Below are 15,199 nucleotides of genomic sequence, written 5' to 3'. Positions count from 1 at the left end.
TAGTGAAGGGCTGTGTTAAATGTTTTGGTTTGTGATCAACTAGGTATACAAATAAATTGAATTAAGAAAATTTCTAACTGTACTTTCAGTTGCTTCTGAGAACCATCTGGCTAAACACACTCATGCTTGTGGTTAGAGCATAATTGTACCAGAACAATCTTAGAATATGTGTGGAACTTCAGTCTGCAAATGTAGGCCACCCCCTTTGTGCTCTGGTTAATGTGATTTAGGAGGTTTTTCTGCAGTCAGAAAACTTGTCTGATAATTTTGTAGCATATTTAAGGGAGCACAGCAAGCTGGTCATAGAATTCTAATTTGTTCTGGAATGCATTTTTCCCCAATTAATTATTTATTTATAAAACAAACCTTGAGGGAAAACCAGCATAGTTTACTTGTTTGTTTTGTGTTTCTCATACCTGTACAGTGAGGTGGTGGTTATTTCAAAAGGCATAAGATAATTCATATTTGTAGCATTAATATGCTCTGCTGAATTGGTGTTACAGATTGGTAGGTTGTGGGCAGCAGATAAGTAGCACTTTCAATTTATAACGCTTTGATTAGGAACTAAATTTAAAATAATATTCAGATTTACAAGCCTGAAGCTGCCAATTTTGACCACCTAATGCCATTATTAATGAACATATCAATGGACCTGTTTCAAAGCCCTCTGAAATAAGTGTAAATCCTTCAACTGACTTCTGTGGGCACATTCTAAATGTATAAAATGTTGTTGCTTTTCCATACATATCAAAGGCTTTTGACTAAATTGTCTCTTCTCAGATGAGGTAGGAAGTTTCTTCTTTACAGCTTCTATGATAGACAGGCTATGCTAATGTCCTTGTTTTGCAATAAACTTTGCTTCTTCATTACTTATCACCAGAGGCAATAAAAATCTTCAGAGGCAAATATAAGTTTTTCATTGATATACTTGTTTGTATTTGTAAGACATGAAAGATGAACATGTAATTAAGATCAAAATTAAAATTTATATTTAAAGTATATAAATCTTGCAGTACTAATACTCTTCATATTTATATTTAGACATTTCTGAGTGGTGTAGCTAATAATTACTAACTAAAAACTCATGGAAGTAACTTATTTAACAAGATATAAAAAGTAACTGCAAGACATCAGAAGTCAGAGTACATTTCACAGGGGCACATCTCCTCTCCTGTGTATATTGTGCATTCTGGATGCAGTTGAAGTAATGCATTTGGGTTACAATTTTCAGTAGAGGAAAAGAGGCAAGATTCCTGGAGTGTTTTGGTTTAGGATCCTCAGTGTTGGCTTTAAGGCAGATGAACTCAAATAATTGAATCCTAACATGTAAATTGATCAGCCTTTTAATAAGAAAGCTGCAGTGGCACCAGTGGAAAGGATCTCTTCCCTTCTTGCACACAGAGAAAAGAATTCATTCCTATCTTTGTTAGTGCAGACCTTCCTGACACACAGGTGGTCAGCTCAGTGTAAGACACTGCAGTGTCTTCCTTAGAACTAGATTAGCCCCACAGGAAGATACAGTGATGAGACAGTTTTTTCACCTGATTTGCACATGTCCTACTGCAGGAGGACACATATAAGCTGCATGAACTTCAACTGTCACCTTTTCTTACTATCAGCCCATGTATGTATTTGTAGACTTTATAATGTGAAGTATTCCTCACTATTGAAAGAGAAGAATCATGTTATTTCTGCAAATACTTTGACAAAAAAGCAGAGAAAGAGTTTTAAACCCTCCTTTTCTGTAGCTTGGCTTTTAGAATGTATAACTTAATTAAAATGTATAATTCTTTTTCTCCTTTCATTATTAATCCATATTTTAGACAATGGAGTAGACTGAAAAAGAAACAAACAAAAGCTTCTTTGACATCATGAACTTTTTAATGAAAGACAAATAATCAACTAAAGAAATCACAAGTAACTATGACTCCTGTTAGGTAGGAAAGTTAGTGTCATCTGCTTCATATGAACTATACTAATCAAATGAGATATAAAACTAACTTCCTCTAAACTGAACTTCCTTCAAGTCACTTTTATGCACATACATATACAATTTCTCTAGTCTTAGAATAAGACTAGATAGAACAGACTTTCACTTCATCCCTGTGATTGAAGATACAAGTTTTAATTGGAGAGCTCTTCCTTCCAAACAAGTGCTTTTTTGCACTTGCACAGGAAGAAATACTAGTTTTAAAAGAATGAAAAATTGTATAGATCACTTGGAATTCTATCATGTTTACAAAATGAAAAAATAAGATTAATGGCACCCAGAAATCACTTGTTAAGTTAAAATTGAATATGGAAACAAAATTACTTTTATTCAGCTGTGTGCTGTTAGGAAAGAACAATCAATGAAATGGAGCAATTTCAAAATCAGTCCTGAATTCTCCAATTACATTTTTTTCTTCGGCAGACTCCCAATCTTTTCGTGCTAGTTAATAAGATCCCACTTATTCCAGACTGTTATCAATTGTGATTCTCAACATTGTAATTCCAAAGAAGACACTACCTATGATTGTATATAAGCAAAAGAAAATCTCGTTTCACGGCTTAAAGAGGATGTTACAAAGAGTATCTTACTTATACATTTTACTGCAATGTTTTATACGAATATTAGAGGTGGGTTAGCATTCATATATCAGACTATCCATTGCTCCACATCAAGGCAGAGGTGCAAAAATTCACTTAGAACTAAAATATTTTTTCTTCTTTTCTGGAAATGAAAGTTAGGGATTTTTTTATTCAATTCAAACATCTGAAGCATTGTTTAATTAAGGTATAGTAAAACTACTAATGCAGAAGAACTTAATTCAGCAAACTTTAGGAATCAGAAGCAAAAAGTAAATTTTTAAAGAATTATCCAGCAAACAAAATAATGTTTAGGACAAAATTTCATTGTGTAGGATTCCTCTGAAGCTGATGTGAAAGGCTGGGCAGTATTTCTCTGTGTAAGCACTTCATTTTCAGTTTTACATCTATAGATTCACATTAAGCTATAAACAGCTCATGGAAAGAGTTTATTAAGAAAGTGCATTTAAAAGGTCTAATACTAAGTACCCAGGTTTTTTATGTAAATGATGCTGTCAGGACAAAGCAGTCTCAGATCTAAAACTGGGATGATGCTACAGAATATACATATATATAGACTTCTTTACTAACATTTCTACCTACCTAATATGGTAGTTTTCTAGAAACTGAGATGAGTGGTTTTGGACTTCTATTCAACGTGTCTGCTATTAGTCCTCTGACAACTACAAAATTCAGCCAAAGATGATGAGAGAATTCATGTGTTTTGGATCAGGTTCAGAGATAAAATAATAGGGAAGGTGAAAAACTGGCTTCACTTACTATTCACAGGAACATGGAAATCAGTTCTCATGCCATTGTAAATACAGGGTATTTCAACAGAAGTCTTTGATCTACATGTATGTGTAAATAATGTGAAGAGAGAATTAGACTTGCTGATTTGTTAATTCCAGTGTAATAAAGAAGAAATAAGCAGTGAAGCTCATCATTGCTGAGGGACTTGATTTTTCTGATATTAATATTTGTGTCCCATTATCAGAAGGAAAAACTTTGGATATCTCCATTTTGTTATGAGACTTCTCCTGTTTTATTACAAGGCAATTTAAATCATTGCAGGACTATTGGACTGAAATTAGTTTTACAGCCCTTGCAAATGAGAAAACTTTAAGGATTTAACTTTCAAACCCTGTTTATGACTTCCTCATCTCCTTGAGGAAGACATAATATTGGCCTGCTATTGTTGTTTGTGTTTAATGTGCGTTCTCTGATAGGGAAAATGAAACCAATCTTGTGCTTTTTAATTCACAGTATTAATGTCCACAAAAAAAGCTGATAAACATCATCTATGCAGGGATGTTTGCAGAGAGAAGGTTCTGATCTTGAAACTTTATCCCTACTGTGACATTTAAGTATTTCTGCTACCCTTATTAGCACAGTTCCTGGCATCTCAGTGTGCTTTTTTTACAGCAGAGGAACTGCTGTATAGTTATGTGATGGTTAGATCTTTTTTTTTTGCCTTGTTTTGTTTGTTCATTTGTTTGTTTTCATGTTTGTTATAATTTCTTTTTATTTTCAATACATTTTCTATCTTTTGGATTTTTTTTTTTAATATACTATTTCTGTCTGTTGTATGGCCCACAAACACATTTTGGAATCTTTACTGCTGCTGTCCTCAGCATAACATCCTCCTCTCCATCCCGCTCCATGACCTAGGGAAGTATTGTCATCTGTATTTAAATGGGAAAAAACTGTAACTGAAGGTCATGATATTTTGTCAGCTCTCAAGTCCTGAATGAGTACCTTAAATGTATGGACCAGCTTTTCTGTCACTTGTAAATTTTTTTTACTTTAAAGCATGGGAATTGAGCATTAGAATCAATAATAATATTAATAATATGAATTTTGCTCTCCATATAACACTACCGTGTTAATTTTATTTTGATGTGCTATGCCCTGGGAACAGTATTCTCAGTTAACAAAACAAAACTACTCATTTTTCTCTTTACCTCGTATTTTAGTGTTTGTAACACTGTACAGATAACTCTTAGCCTGTGGCCTCTGCAATATGATTATATTCTAATGCAGCAAGAATATTTTGACTGTGAGTTTTTAGTTGAAATGTATAATATGTCTTTCTCCGTTTATTTCCAGCAATACCACATTTTTCCTACATAGTCTAAACAGCTTGTATTGAGTATATATGACAAATTTTGAAACCCGCTGAAAGAACTAAAGCATTCTCACTCTACTTGCTGCTGAAAAACCCTACAAATAATTAATTCAAAAAATCGTCATCTTTCTTCCATGTGCACGTGTATGAATTAACACTTAATATGTACTTCTAGTATTATCTAGAATGTAAAGTTACAAGTTCTTCTGGATTCAAGAGTAATTCTAAGAAATGAGATGAAGTGTTTTTTTATCTATTTTTAATTTTTTTTTTAAATGGAATACAATAGTAAAATAGAATTGTATATATGAGATAGCAACTAAATCTCTAAGCATAATTAAAGTCCTCCAAGGCTTATTTCAGATAGAGTTCTTATTTTCATGTGTGTGAAAGAAAGTAAGGAGTCCAAGAGATTTGTTGGAATTCTGCTTTTTGCTGGGCACTGATTTGGAGGAGGGGGAGGTTGAAGCTCTGGCTAACATCACATTCTTTCCTACATTCCTGGCGTGGGTTACATTTTAGAACTCAACTGTAGATTCATCACATCGCTAAAAATGGTGCAAAGTTTCACTGTGCTGCTCCATGAGCTGACCAGGCACTTCTCAATCCAAACCTTTGCCTAGCAGGTTGCTTTGACAGTTGTGGAGCTGCTTGGGAGTAACTTGTGAACAGTTTCTGTTGATCCAGTCACTTCAGTATTTTTCTTTAGAGTGTATTGTCTTACTTTGATTACTATAGACATTCTTGTGACTTACTTCTTCTTAATGCAGAGTAAATGGTTCTGTGGTCTGTGAAGTCTGAAGAAAGGATAAATCCTTCAAATTCTTTTGAGAAGGGAAAAAACCAACAGATCATGACACTTGAAGTGGTTGAATAGGGTTCAGTTGAACATGAACATTCAGAGGTGCCTGTGAAGGCAATTATGCCCAGGGACTCCTGACTCTGTTCCAGCTCAATGTCAGGAAGAGATCTGGATGTGGATCGGTCTTCTGAACGTGTAGGGCCTTCCCTGGTTATGCAAGAAGTGTGTGTGTGGACTGGATGAAAGACTGTTTGTATGATCCAAACTAAAGGGTGATGGGTGCAGGACCCTGATGTTTGCTGTGAAACCTGCCAGCAGCCCAGCTTGCACAGGGCCAAGGAGGTGGCTGTGGGGATGGAGGAGAACAAGCCCTGCTGCTGTGGGTCCCTGCCCTCTCCTTCACCTGTCTGTGGGCACAGTGACATGGGAAAATGAAGGGTTAGTATGACCTCACTGAGTTGATTTCATATTCACTCAGCTACCTGCAATTTTACAGCCAATCTAAGAAGGACAGTCTGGACTACAATAAGTATAGGATTGTATTAAAAGTCTGCTGTTTTGTAATTCATATGAGTTTCAAATTGCTCCCACCTAAGAAGCTGTTTCAACATCTCAGGTTTAGTATATGTGAAACTAGGATAAAACCTGTGGATTATCAGTAAAACATTTTCATCCTTCTCATAAACATAGCTACTTTAACCTGTTTTTTGTTTTTCAAAATCTGACAGACAGATTTTTCTCCCCAGAACATTTTTAGTAGTTCTTAATCTTAATTCCCATTACTGTTCATGGATGTGTGATAATAAAATTTCTGTGCTCAAAGCTTAAAATGTAGAATCATTTTGAGACATAAGGGAGAGGAGGGATCTCACACCTTCACAAGAGAAGCTATCTGGTGTGGTTTGCATGCTGGACATGTTTGCTGTTCTGCCTTCTGCACTGGGATGCTACAAAGCACAATGGAAGCATTTATAAAACTTTTTATTGACTAAGAACGGGACAGTAGCATATGGGAACATCAACAATTGCTAACTGATCATGAAATAAAGAAATTCCAGTATTCTAGTGTTATAAAAAGAAAGGGGAAAAAAAAGTCATTCAGAACTTAGTCATATTGGTTCAGCTGTTGTAACCAAAGACTGATAAGATAATAGAGGTCTTTGTGGCTGTTTTCTACTGAAATGCTTTATCTTTATGATACACTTGGGGCCCTTTAGAGTGGAAGCTTTTTAAACTGCTGCTGGAGTTAGAACTCAAATTAGATGCTGTTGCAATGGCAAGGGGGCTCCTTAGTCAGGCAGCCCTCACAAAGTGACTTTTATCTCCGAAGCCCTTCCATTAGATTGTTACTTTCTTCTGTTTTTCCTGTTTATTTTTGTTGACTTTTGCTGCCCTCTTTTGTGGCATTTAAAAGGTGACCCAATCAAAAAAGGGTAAATGCTAAATGCTGGACAGAGCCTGTGAAGTAGAGACATCACAGCCCATCTGATGTGTGCTGCAGACTGCCGTGTTAGACAGAATGGTTTAACCAGGTTATCTCTGGGCAGCTAAGATCAAATACACTTTCTTTTATGTCCAGCATTGTGTTTTTGCTTTCTTTTCAAACAATGTCCATAAAATAATAAAAACTGCCTTCAACCTAACAGAGAAATTGAGTCATAAAGGCTTTTTTTTTCTTTAAAAAAAAAAAAAAGCTGAAATTGCTTAACTTGATTCAAAATCATTTTTGATTGTTGGTTGAATTGCTTTGGATGATGATACTTTGGAACTGCAGTTATGTGATTTAAAGCCCTGCTTAGTTTCTGGCAAAGTCCATGCTTCTTTCTTGCATTACTGTCTCCTGATTTCATAAAAGTCACACTATGTGTTTGTTCTAGAAACATAACAGGAGTAATCATTTGTGATTTATTAATTTGTATTTCCTGTAAGTGTATGGAGCAAAAGTTAGTTTAGATGCAGTGCATAAACAAGGATGATATTTGTCATGCTTTACACTAATCACAGAATTCAAGAGAACCAATAATACTTTGCAGCTGTGTAGAGATTCCATGCAAGGATCGCAAAGCACTTCAGAAACATTAACTAACCAGGCATAAAAACCTCTGATTGGTAGTGTTTTAGATTGTGTACATGTTGGGAAACTAAGGCAAGCACATTCAAGAACCCACAGTAATTTCATGTCACAGCTAAGAATCCTACTTCGGCAAGCTATGGTTCATGCTTATAAAATTTTTGGCTTATTTATATGACTGCAGTATTTTGTCCTTTATTCATTTGATAGAATATGTGGTTTTATCTAGTTTTCTTTTCCTGAGTGTCAAAGAGATCAGTCTAAATTATACTATGTAAACCTAGAAGTCTATTTTTTGTTATTTCTGCTTCTTTTTTCTCTTACCAGCAGTTATTACTCTGTTACTCTGCCTCTCTCTCGTGACAGCTTGCCACAAGGACAGTACAAAATTTAACATTGAAAAGCCTCCAGCGTTTGTTTACAGGCAGCTACATTTGTATATAGACTGAATATGTAGTAAGAGGTAATGGGAGTGTTGTAAGGTGGTAAACCAGTGACTGATAGAGAAACTATAGTTATATGTCTATATCTGGAGATTACTAGATTTTTAACTTTTTTTTTCTTACAAATCATCCTGCATTTTAAGATATATAATGCTCTTTTTATTACTTTATGTACCAGAAATCGTGTAGTATTCTAATTAGTTTTAAAAGGTAGGGTTTTGCCAGAAGCAGAATTCTTTCTAAATGTAATTTTAGACCACAAGTTGAACTCTTCTCTCTTTTTCAGCAGATTTATAGCTACTTTTTATTTTCTCACTCCTGGTTAGATTGACCTATGACCAGAATTTCTCAAAAGTTCTCTTTGATGCCATAGTTCTCTTCAATCTGACCATTTTATCTCAATTTGTACTGAAATCCAAAGTAAAGGATAAAACAATAAGCACACAAGGAAAAAAATATTACTACAACCAAGTTATTTTCCAGCTAATGATTATTATCGCAAAAAACTATCAAAAATGATAACAATTTTTTCTGAACTTTTGATGAGACTGTCACATTTTCATTTTAAAATGAAGCCCTTAAACACTATCAGCTTCACACCAACACTCAAATTTTTAAATACTGCTGGTAAGGGGAGTCAATGGATCAAATTCAGTAGATCTGAAGTCACTGAAATAAAGGCCCCTAAGAAAAATGTGTCAATTTTAAAGGTCTTTCCTAACTGAAGACCATTTTGTGATAGAGCCAAAGGTTAATAAAATCAGTAGTGAATGTAGCAATTTTACAGATAAGCTATTCACAACAAGTGTAGTTACTTGAATAAAAAGCTAATTCAGTTCTAAAATGCCACATGCAGTAGCAGTGAATAGCTGCTTTTAGGTGCTTTCTGGAGGAGGATAAAATACAGAATCACAGCACTCTTCTTTTCCAGCATCCCTGGCTGCCTGTAAATTGCTGTGAATGGGACTGTAGGCTGACAGGCTCTATTAAGACAAACTGCCTTTCTCATCGGAGAGATAAAATAAATCAGGTGTTTAGTCAAATTAAAATACTTCAGATGGAGCAGGCCCTGGGGAGCACTGATCCACCTGACAAATCTGAGAGAAACTCAAGACAGATGTGTTTTGGGGATAAGGAAGACCCCATGGAAAAAATGCACTGCTGTCTTTGGAGTAAGAGAATAGGATTAGAACAGAGAGAGAGCTGTGGTATATAATATTTTATGGAAGCTGGCATATTTACTGTTTATTTTTTACTAAGCTTTTTGTTTTATCTGTTTTTATGGCAAATATATTTTACAGATAGCTGTATTTTTATTTTATTTATAGGTATTTTTAGTCAAAAAGATATTTTAGCAGAAGTTTATTTACTGGTAATGAGTTTAGGAATCTCACTGCTTGCTGAAGTAAGTGGATGCAAAACAGATGATGATGGCACACAGCTACTGATGACCTCTCTTGGCCCAGCCAGATCAGCTCAATCTGGTCTGCATTCCAAGCAAGTTGGTTTTTATTGGTATTTAAACTGTAAAATAATGGTTGGGATTTTCCACTGTAAAATTAAATTATACCTCCCCCCAAACTGTTCATACAAGAACATTCTCATCTTATGCTTGTTCTTGTCTTGAGCAGTGCTGGGTTAAGTGTCTTGAAGCTTCATGGAGGTCTCGTTATTTTCCAGGAGCACAGTGTACATTTTGTGGTCATCAGTTCTATTTTGTTGTTGGATTACATAGCACAGTACAAATTAAAGAGCAGAGTACTTTAAATGGGGTCATTTATTTCAGATGTGTTTCTCTGAGGGGAAAAAGGAAAGAAAAACAATTACTATGAATTCCTGAATAAGAACAGTTACTTCTGCCTGCTGTTGTAAACAAAAAAAAAAATCAGAGAAAAAAAGAAAAAATAAATGACCCTATACATTTGTAGTAACTATATCAAATGGTTCTAAGCAATCATAACAGAACAACTGTATGTTGTAGCCTTAGCAGACACTCTTTGTGGTAGCTTTCTACTCATGTTATGAAGCAAGTACGAGCTGTACAGAATAATATGGAAATGGAGTGGGAGATTAATATCTGCTTTGGGTGTGTAAAATATTTTATGACTGTAAGCTCAGGGGTCTGCATTACAATGCCAAAGCTGCCTGACAGATGTGAAAGTCTCAAGCTGTCATTTCCCAGGTGGCAGTGGAGGGCAATAAGTATAATTTGAGGCAGCAGGTTGCGTCCCATTGGCTTTCTAAAATAGGTGGAGTGGTTGATCTCTTCTAGTCACAATGAGCAAGGGAGTTTTTCTTTGGCAGAACAGTTTTTTAGCCATGAAAATGAATTTCAGTATACAATAGCACATTCAAAACCACCTAAATAACCTTTGGACTATCGTGAAAAATCTTCAAGACTGAATAACAGAGTTTAGGAGGGTTAAGGTAAGTTTATATTGAAGTTGCAGATAATTGAACAGATGTCAGCAGCGTGGAGCTCAGTACATGATAATGGATACTGGCAAGGCAGTACCTTAAGTGCAGGCATTTTCCTGACCACATACCTGCCCAAGCTTGCTTTCAAAAATCTTTTGTTGTTGTTTTTTTTTTTTTTTTGAAAGAGCTTTTTGCACAGAACGCTTTTATTGCTTCAGTTGTGCACATCACACTAAGGTTTTGCAATGAGTTTGTCTGAATAGTAGAGTACCCTTCAGCTTCAACTTCATGCATCCATCATACTTCCTGTAAGGAAATCACTAACCCTTTCTAAAATTTCTACCACAACAGAAGTTATACATTTTTCCTCTTCTGGAGACCTGTGTTACATGCATACTGAATGAAGATTAGGCGTTAGAGGGTACTGAAACATCAGGTTGTTGGAAACTCTCAAAACTAAGATAGTTAATAATGGATAAGAAATTGAATATTTTCAGGACTTGTTGCTAAATGCAATTACTAAATGAAAAAGAAATTACTAAAGAAAACCAGGTACCCTTTGTTTCTGTGAGTCTGCTTAAGCCATGCAGTTTCTTTTTTTCCTCATAAAGCAATTATAGCCAGAGGTTTTCTTGTATGCTGCTTTTGCAAGTGAAATTCTCAGTAGGAATCATACTGGTCCCCTCATAGCACAGTGTAAATAGTAGAGAATCTTGGGTTTGTCACCTGCTTGGCAGAAGTCTGTTTTGTCTTTCCTCTCCTTATGAAACCTGTCAACCTCTTTCTTCTCTGCCCTAGAAGATATCCGTCTTCCTTCTGGGAAGAAGGTGGAGTCATAATTTTGGTGACAGTTTCTCCACTCTCTCCAAGGTCTTGTTCCTCACACGTTTTCTTCCTCTTCAAAAGTCCTGTGACTTTTTTATCACAGTCCTCCATTGTGAATTGAGAAAAGGGAGTTTGCAAATATCCTCTCTTTTGTGCCACTTCTCATGTAATTGTGGCAGATTACAGACCTGAGTAGTTCTTGATTTGGTTTTCTTCTCCAACTGTCAGTTCTCCTGTACAACATAAAATTCCTTTATTTATCCCACTTCCAACTGTAAAATTCTTTCAGATCCTCTTCCAATATTCCTGAACTGCTATCTTACTGTAATTATATTACCTCTTATAGACAGCTGTGGATCTGAGATGCTCACACAAGAAAATGCAGTGTATGGCTCAAATACAGGAATTGACATTGCTGTTTCTGACAGAGTAATAAGTTTATACATAAGATGTGATATTTTCAGATTGACTTGCAAAAGGACCCTGTACTCTCTACTTATGAGACCCATGCAATTTACCCATAAACAGACCATTAAGCATCATTAGTGCAAAGAATAAATGTACCGTAGTTTCATATTAATTAAGTGCTCTCTGTGGAGTAAACTTTGAAAGTTAAATGAAAATTTTTAAGCCATTTTCTCAGGTTAGCCATTTCTCTTGGGGACAAGTAAAGCTCATTCTTAATACACGTTCCACAACCAAGGCTTACATTTACCTAAATGACCTACCAGATATATGGATGTTTTAGAGAAATGATCAATAAACTATTAAACTGCTTCTCCCACCAAACAGCATCTTTTAAATTATGTTTTTACAATTTGTACATACTTGGGGTAAAAACAAAAAAAAAATGTAAAGTGAAGGAAAATTATGTCTAATAAACTCTGAATGTATTTATCACAGTAGACAAGTTTAGATGGAAAATATATAGGGATTTGTACAAACTGTATCATTAATTACTGTTGTCAGGAAAAAAAGGAAATGCTCTATGTCTTTTCTGCTCCAATTTCTGTTGCATCCTCCCCTGCTCATAGCACAGCAAAGCTATGTGTTAGATTCTTTTGAGATTTATTAGTAGAATATATATTCAAGCTACTGTTTGAAATAATAATGTTGGTGAATCAGCCGTTTATTGTTTTTTTTTTAATAAATATTGCTTTGTAACTATTGTCTATCTCATATTTACAGTATATCTTTCTTGCTCATTTAGGTACACCAGAAAGCCTGGCAGAAAAAGAGCGACAGCTCTCTACTATGATCACCCAGCTGATCAGCTTACGGGAGCAGCTCCTGGCTGCCCATGATGAACAGAAAAAGCTGGCAGCCTCACAAATTGAAAAACAACGGCAGCAAATGGACCTTGCTCGCCAACAGCAAGAACAGGTGAGGCTCCAAGTAAGAAACCTGTGAAAATGCTTCCTGCAGAACGCTTATCAAAAACACTGTTCTGCTTGGTGTTTCCTTTCATGTTTTTTTTGGTAAAAGAGCTTAAATATTCTCAGAAGTTAGGTTTGTTTTTTTTTTCCGGAAAGAGGAAATATATAGGATCCTGAGGAAAAAAAAGTGGGGGTGGAGGGGGATATTAAAATAATTTCTTTCCTAGAAAAAAGATTAATTTGTTAGATTTCACAGTTCTTATTTCTTGCACTGATGCAATTTTGAGAATTACAAATAAGCCAGACTATAACCGTTATTTAACTCTTTCTCATTTTGACAAGACAATAATTAAACAAAAAGCCTTAAACATCCTCAAGCCTTCAAATATCTTCTGCAAGTAAGGTTTGATTTGTTTGCTCAGATTGTGAAGGGTTTGTATTTTTGTTTTTGTCTTTTTTGTTATTGTTTTTTGCTTGTTTGTTTTAAAAATGCAGTTGTCCAAAGAGCTGTCCTTTTCTCATTGAACGAAAGTGCAACAACAGTGATCCCACACACTAGTCCCCTAGGCATTAGATCAGACTGATCCAAATTAATGTGTGGTTTTTAGGAATCTGACATTATTACTAGAATTATCTTTTCAGTTAAATATATTTTATAGGATATATACAGCAATATATGCTCTGTTGATTTTAATGAGTTGTGACGTCTGGTATTTTATGTGCTTGGGTATTTGCCCACATGTAGGAATATGGACTCATCCCCTAATGGAAAATAACATAAAGGAACACTGTAAAAAATCAGAAGTTAGAATGTCATTTAGCCATCTAGAGATGACACAGTAATTAACTATTGACACTTGTGAATAAGCTAGCACAAATTAATCTTGACACATTTGCAGACGAGTGATATCTTACAGTGAACACTTTGTAATTATATTTCAAAATGAAAATTAAATGACACTTAAAACTAGGTTGTCATGCTCAATGAAGCGAGCATGTAGCTCAACCGATAGGCAAATAAAATTCAGAATTTGAGCCACATGGTGCTTGTGTACCCTACTTTACTGTGTCAAGCCTATACATCAAGCCGATGCTATGGTAATTGCGTCGCGGGGTCCTGGGTGCATTTTCTATCACAGCGCTGCTCCGTCTTAGAGGAACCACTGAGATTAGATGCTTCGCGGTATATTCCTTGTTTTCATCAGGAAATGCCCATTCAAACGGTGCTACATTGTACATACAGGTACAAAAAGCTGCTCCCAAGCAGTCAGAACTCCAGCAGATCAGTGCTTTTGCACATGTAAACCAATATCTCCTCCTTGCCTTGGCTATAGCTTACCACGTTAAGCTGCAGCCAGGTTGCCAGCAGTTCCAGACGATTCTGGACACAGGGTACTGTGTACCTGTGAAAAAGCAACACAACACTGAGAGGCAATGGCCTGTCATGTAGCTCCATGCTCTGTCTGATTTCAATGTGAAATGACAAGTAACTCTTTTCTGCAGTTGCACATTGTGATCACCTTTTACCTTCTCTGAGATTTTAGCAGCAGGGGCAATGTGGACATTTATCTTTAGTTACAAACACTACACTTCTAAGATGGAATCACACAATTGGTGTGTTACTCATTAAAAATAGTAACTCCAGCTCTCACACACGTTTTAAATATTCTATACAGCACTGTTACCATTGTTGTTTTACCAAGCATAGGCACTACTGCTGACCAGGGTACTGATGACATATACCTGAGGTCCTAGGACCTGCCCCTGGGCTACCTGGGGCCATGGACTGCTAGCTCTGTTTGAATTACCTTTCTCACTTGCACACGAGATTCTGCTCCTTCAGTCATCACTCACCATATATTATTTGCTTGACTGGGAGGTTCATCCAGAAATATTTGAACACCAGGCTTCTAAAAGGAGTTTAAGTCCTGTTATAAGCATCAGTGTAGTGGCCTTTGAGAGTTGCTTGACTTTTTGTGCAGCACTTTGCCGTGATCCAGCCCCAGAATCATGTAGACCTTAATTTGCCTCCTTGAGGCCATGTGAAAGACTTAAAATATGTATGAATTTTGTGTTGGTTTCTTATACAAAAGTGATTTTTAACTGAAAAAAAATACAGCTAAAATGAATATAAATGAAAAATATTACAGCTATTTCCAGGTGATAGAATGAGATTAAGGAAATGACAGCCTTGGTCTCTCTGTGTGCACAATTACAAGCTGTTAATATGTGACTGCAAATTCCTTATGAGTTAATCTGAACAGTTTTCACTAAAACTATGTGATTGTTTATTTCCAAACCAACTTTGCTACATTTCTGTAATTTTTTTATCATAAAAACATTTTACTTAGCTTTCTCTGTTTATAACAGAGTAAGTGTGCTCAGAAGATATTGGAGAAGGAGATAGGGAGGGTTTTTGCAAAAACCAAAACAGTGGATTTGAGTGACCAAACGACTTTTGTCACCAACTTCTTGGTGTTTTATATGATTCCTCTGCTCTAGATAAATATTTATAGGAGGGGAAATTATACTCAAGAAAGGAAGGTAGCAGAAGTGCTGAGGCTGGGA

General features: G+C 35.7%; 1 protein-coding gene across 18 annotated transcripts in view; it reads left to right on the top strand.

Moving 5' to 3' along the window:
• Nucleotides 1-15,199, top strand: part of SOX6 (SRY-box transcription factor 6) — a 375,371-nt gene that overhangs the window by 216,812 nt on the left and 143,360 nt on the right. For all 18 annotated transcript variants that reach the window (XM_064657436.1, XM_064657427.1, XM_064657438.1 and 15 more), the window contains one exon: nt 12,466-12,638. In XM_064657436.1, the coding sequence (XP_064513506.1) occupies nt 12,466-12,638 (173 nt within the window). The remainder of the gene's footprint in view (nt 1-12,465; nt 12,639-15,199) is intronic.

The sequence above is a fragment of the Pseudopipra pipra genome, chromosome 6 (genome assembly GCF_036250125.1).
Source record: "Pseudopipra pipra isolate bDixPip1 chromosome 6, bDixPip1.hap1, whole genome shotgun sequence".
Lineage (NCBI taxonomy): Eukaryota > Metazoa > Chordata > Aves > Passeriformes > Pipridae > Pseudopipra > Pseudopipra pipra.
Note: the sequence above shows the minus strand (reverse complement) of the source record. Positions and strands in the feature narration are given on the sequence as shown.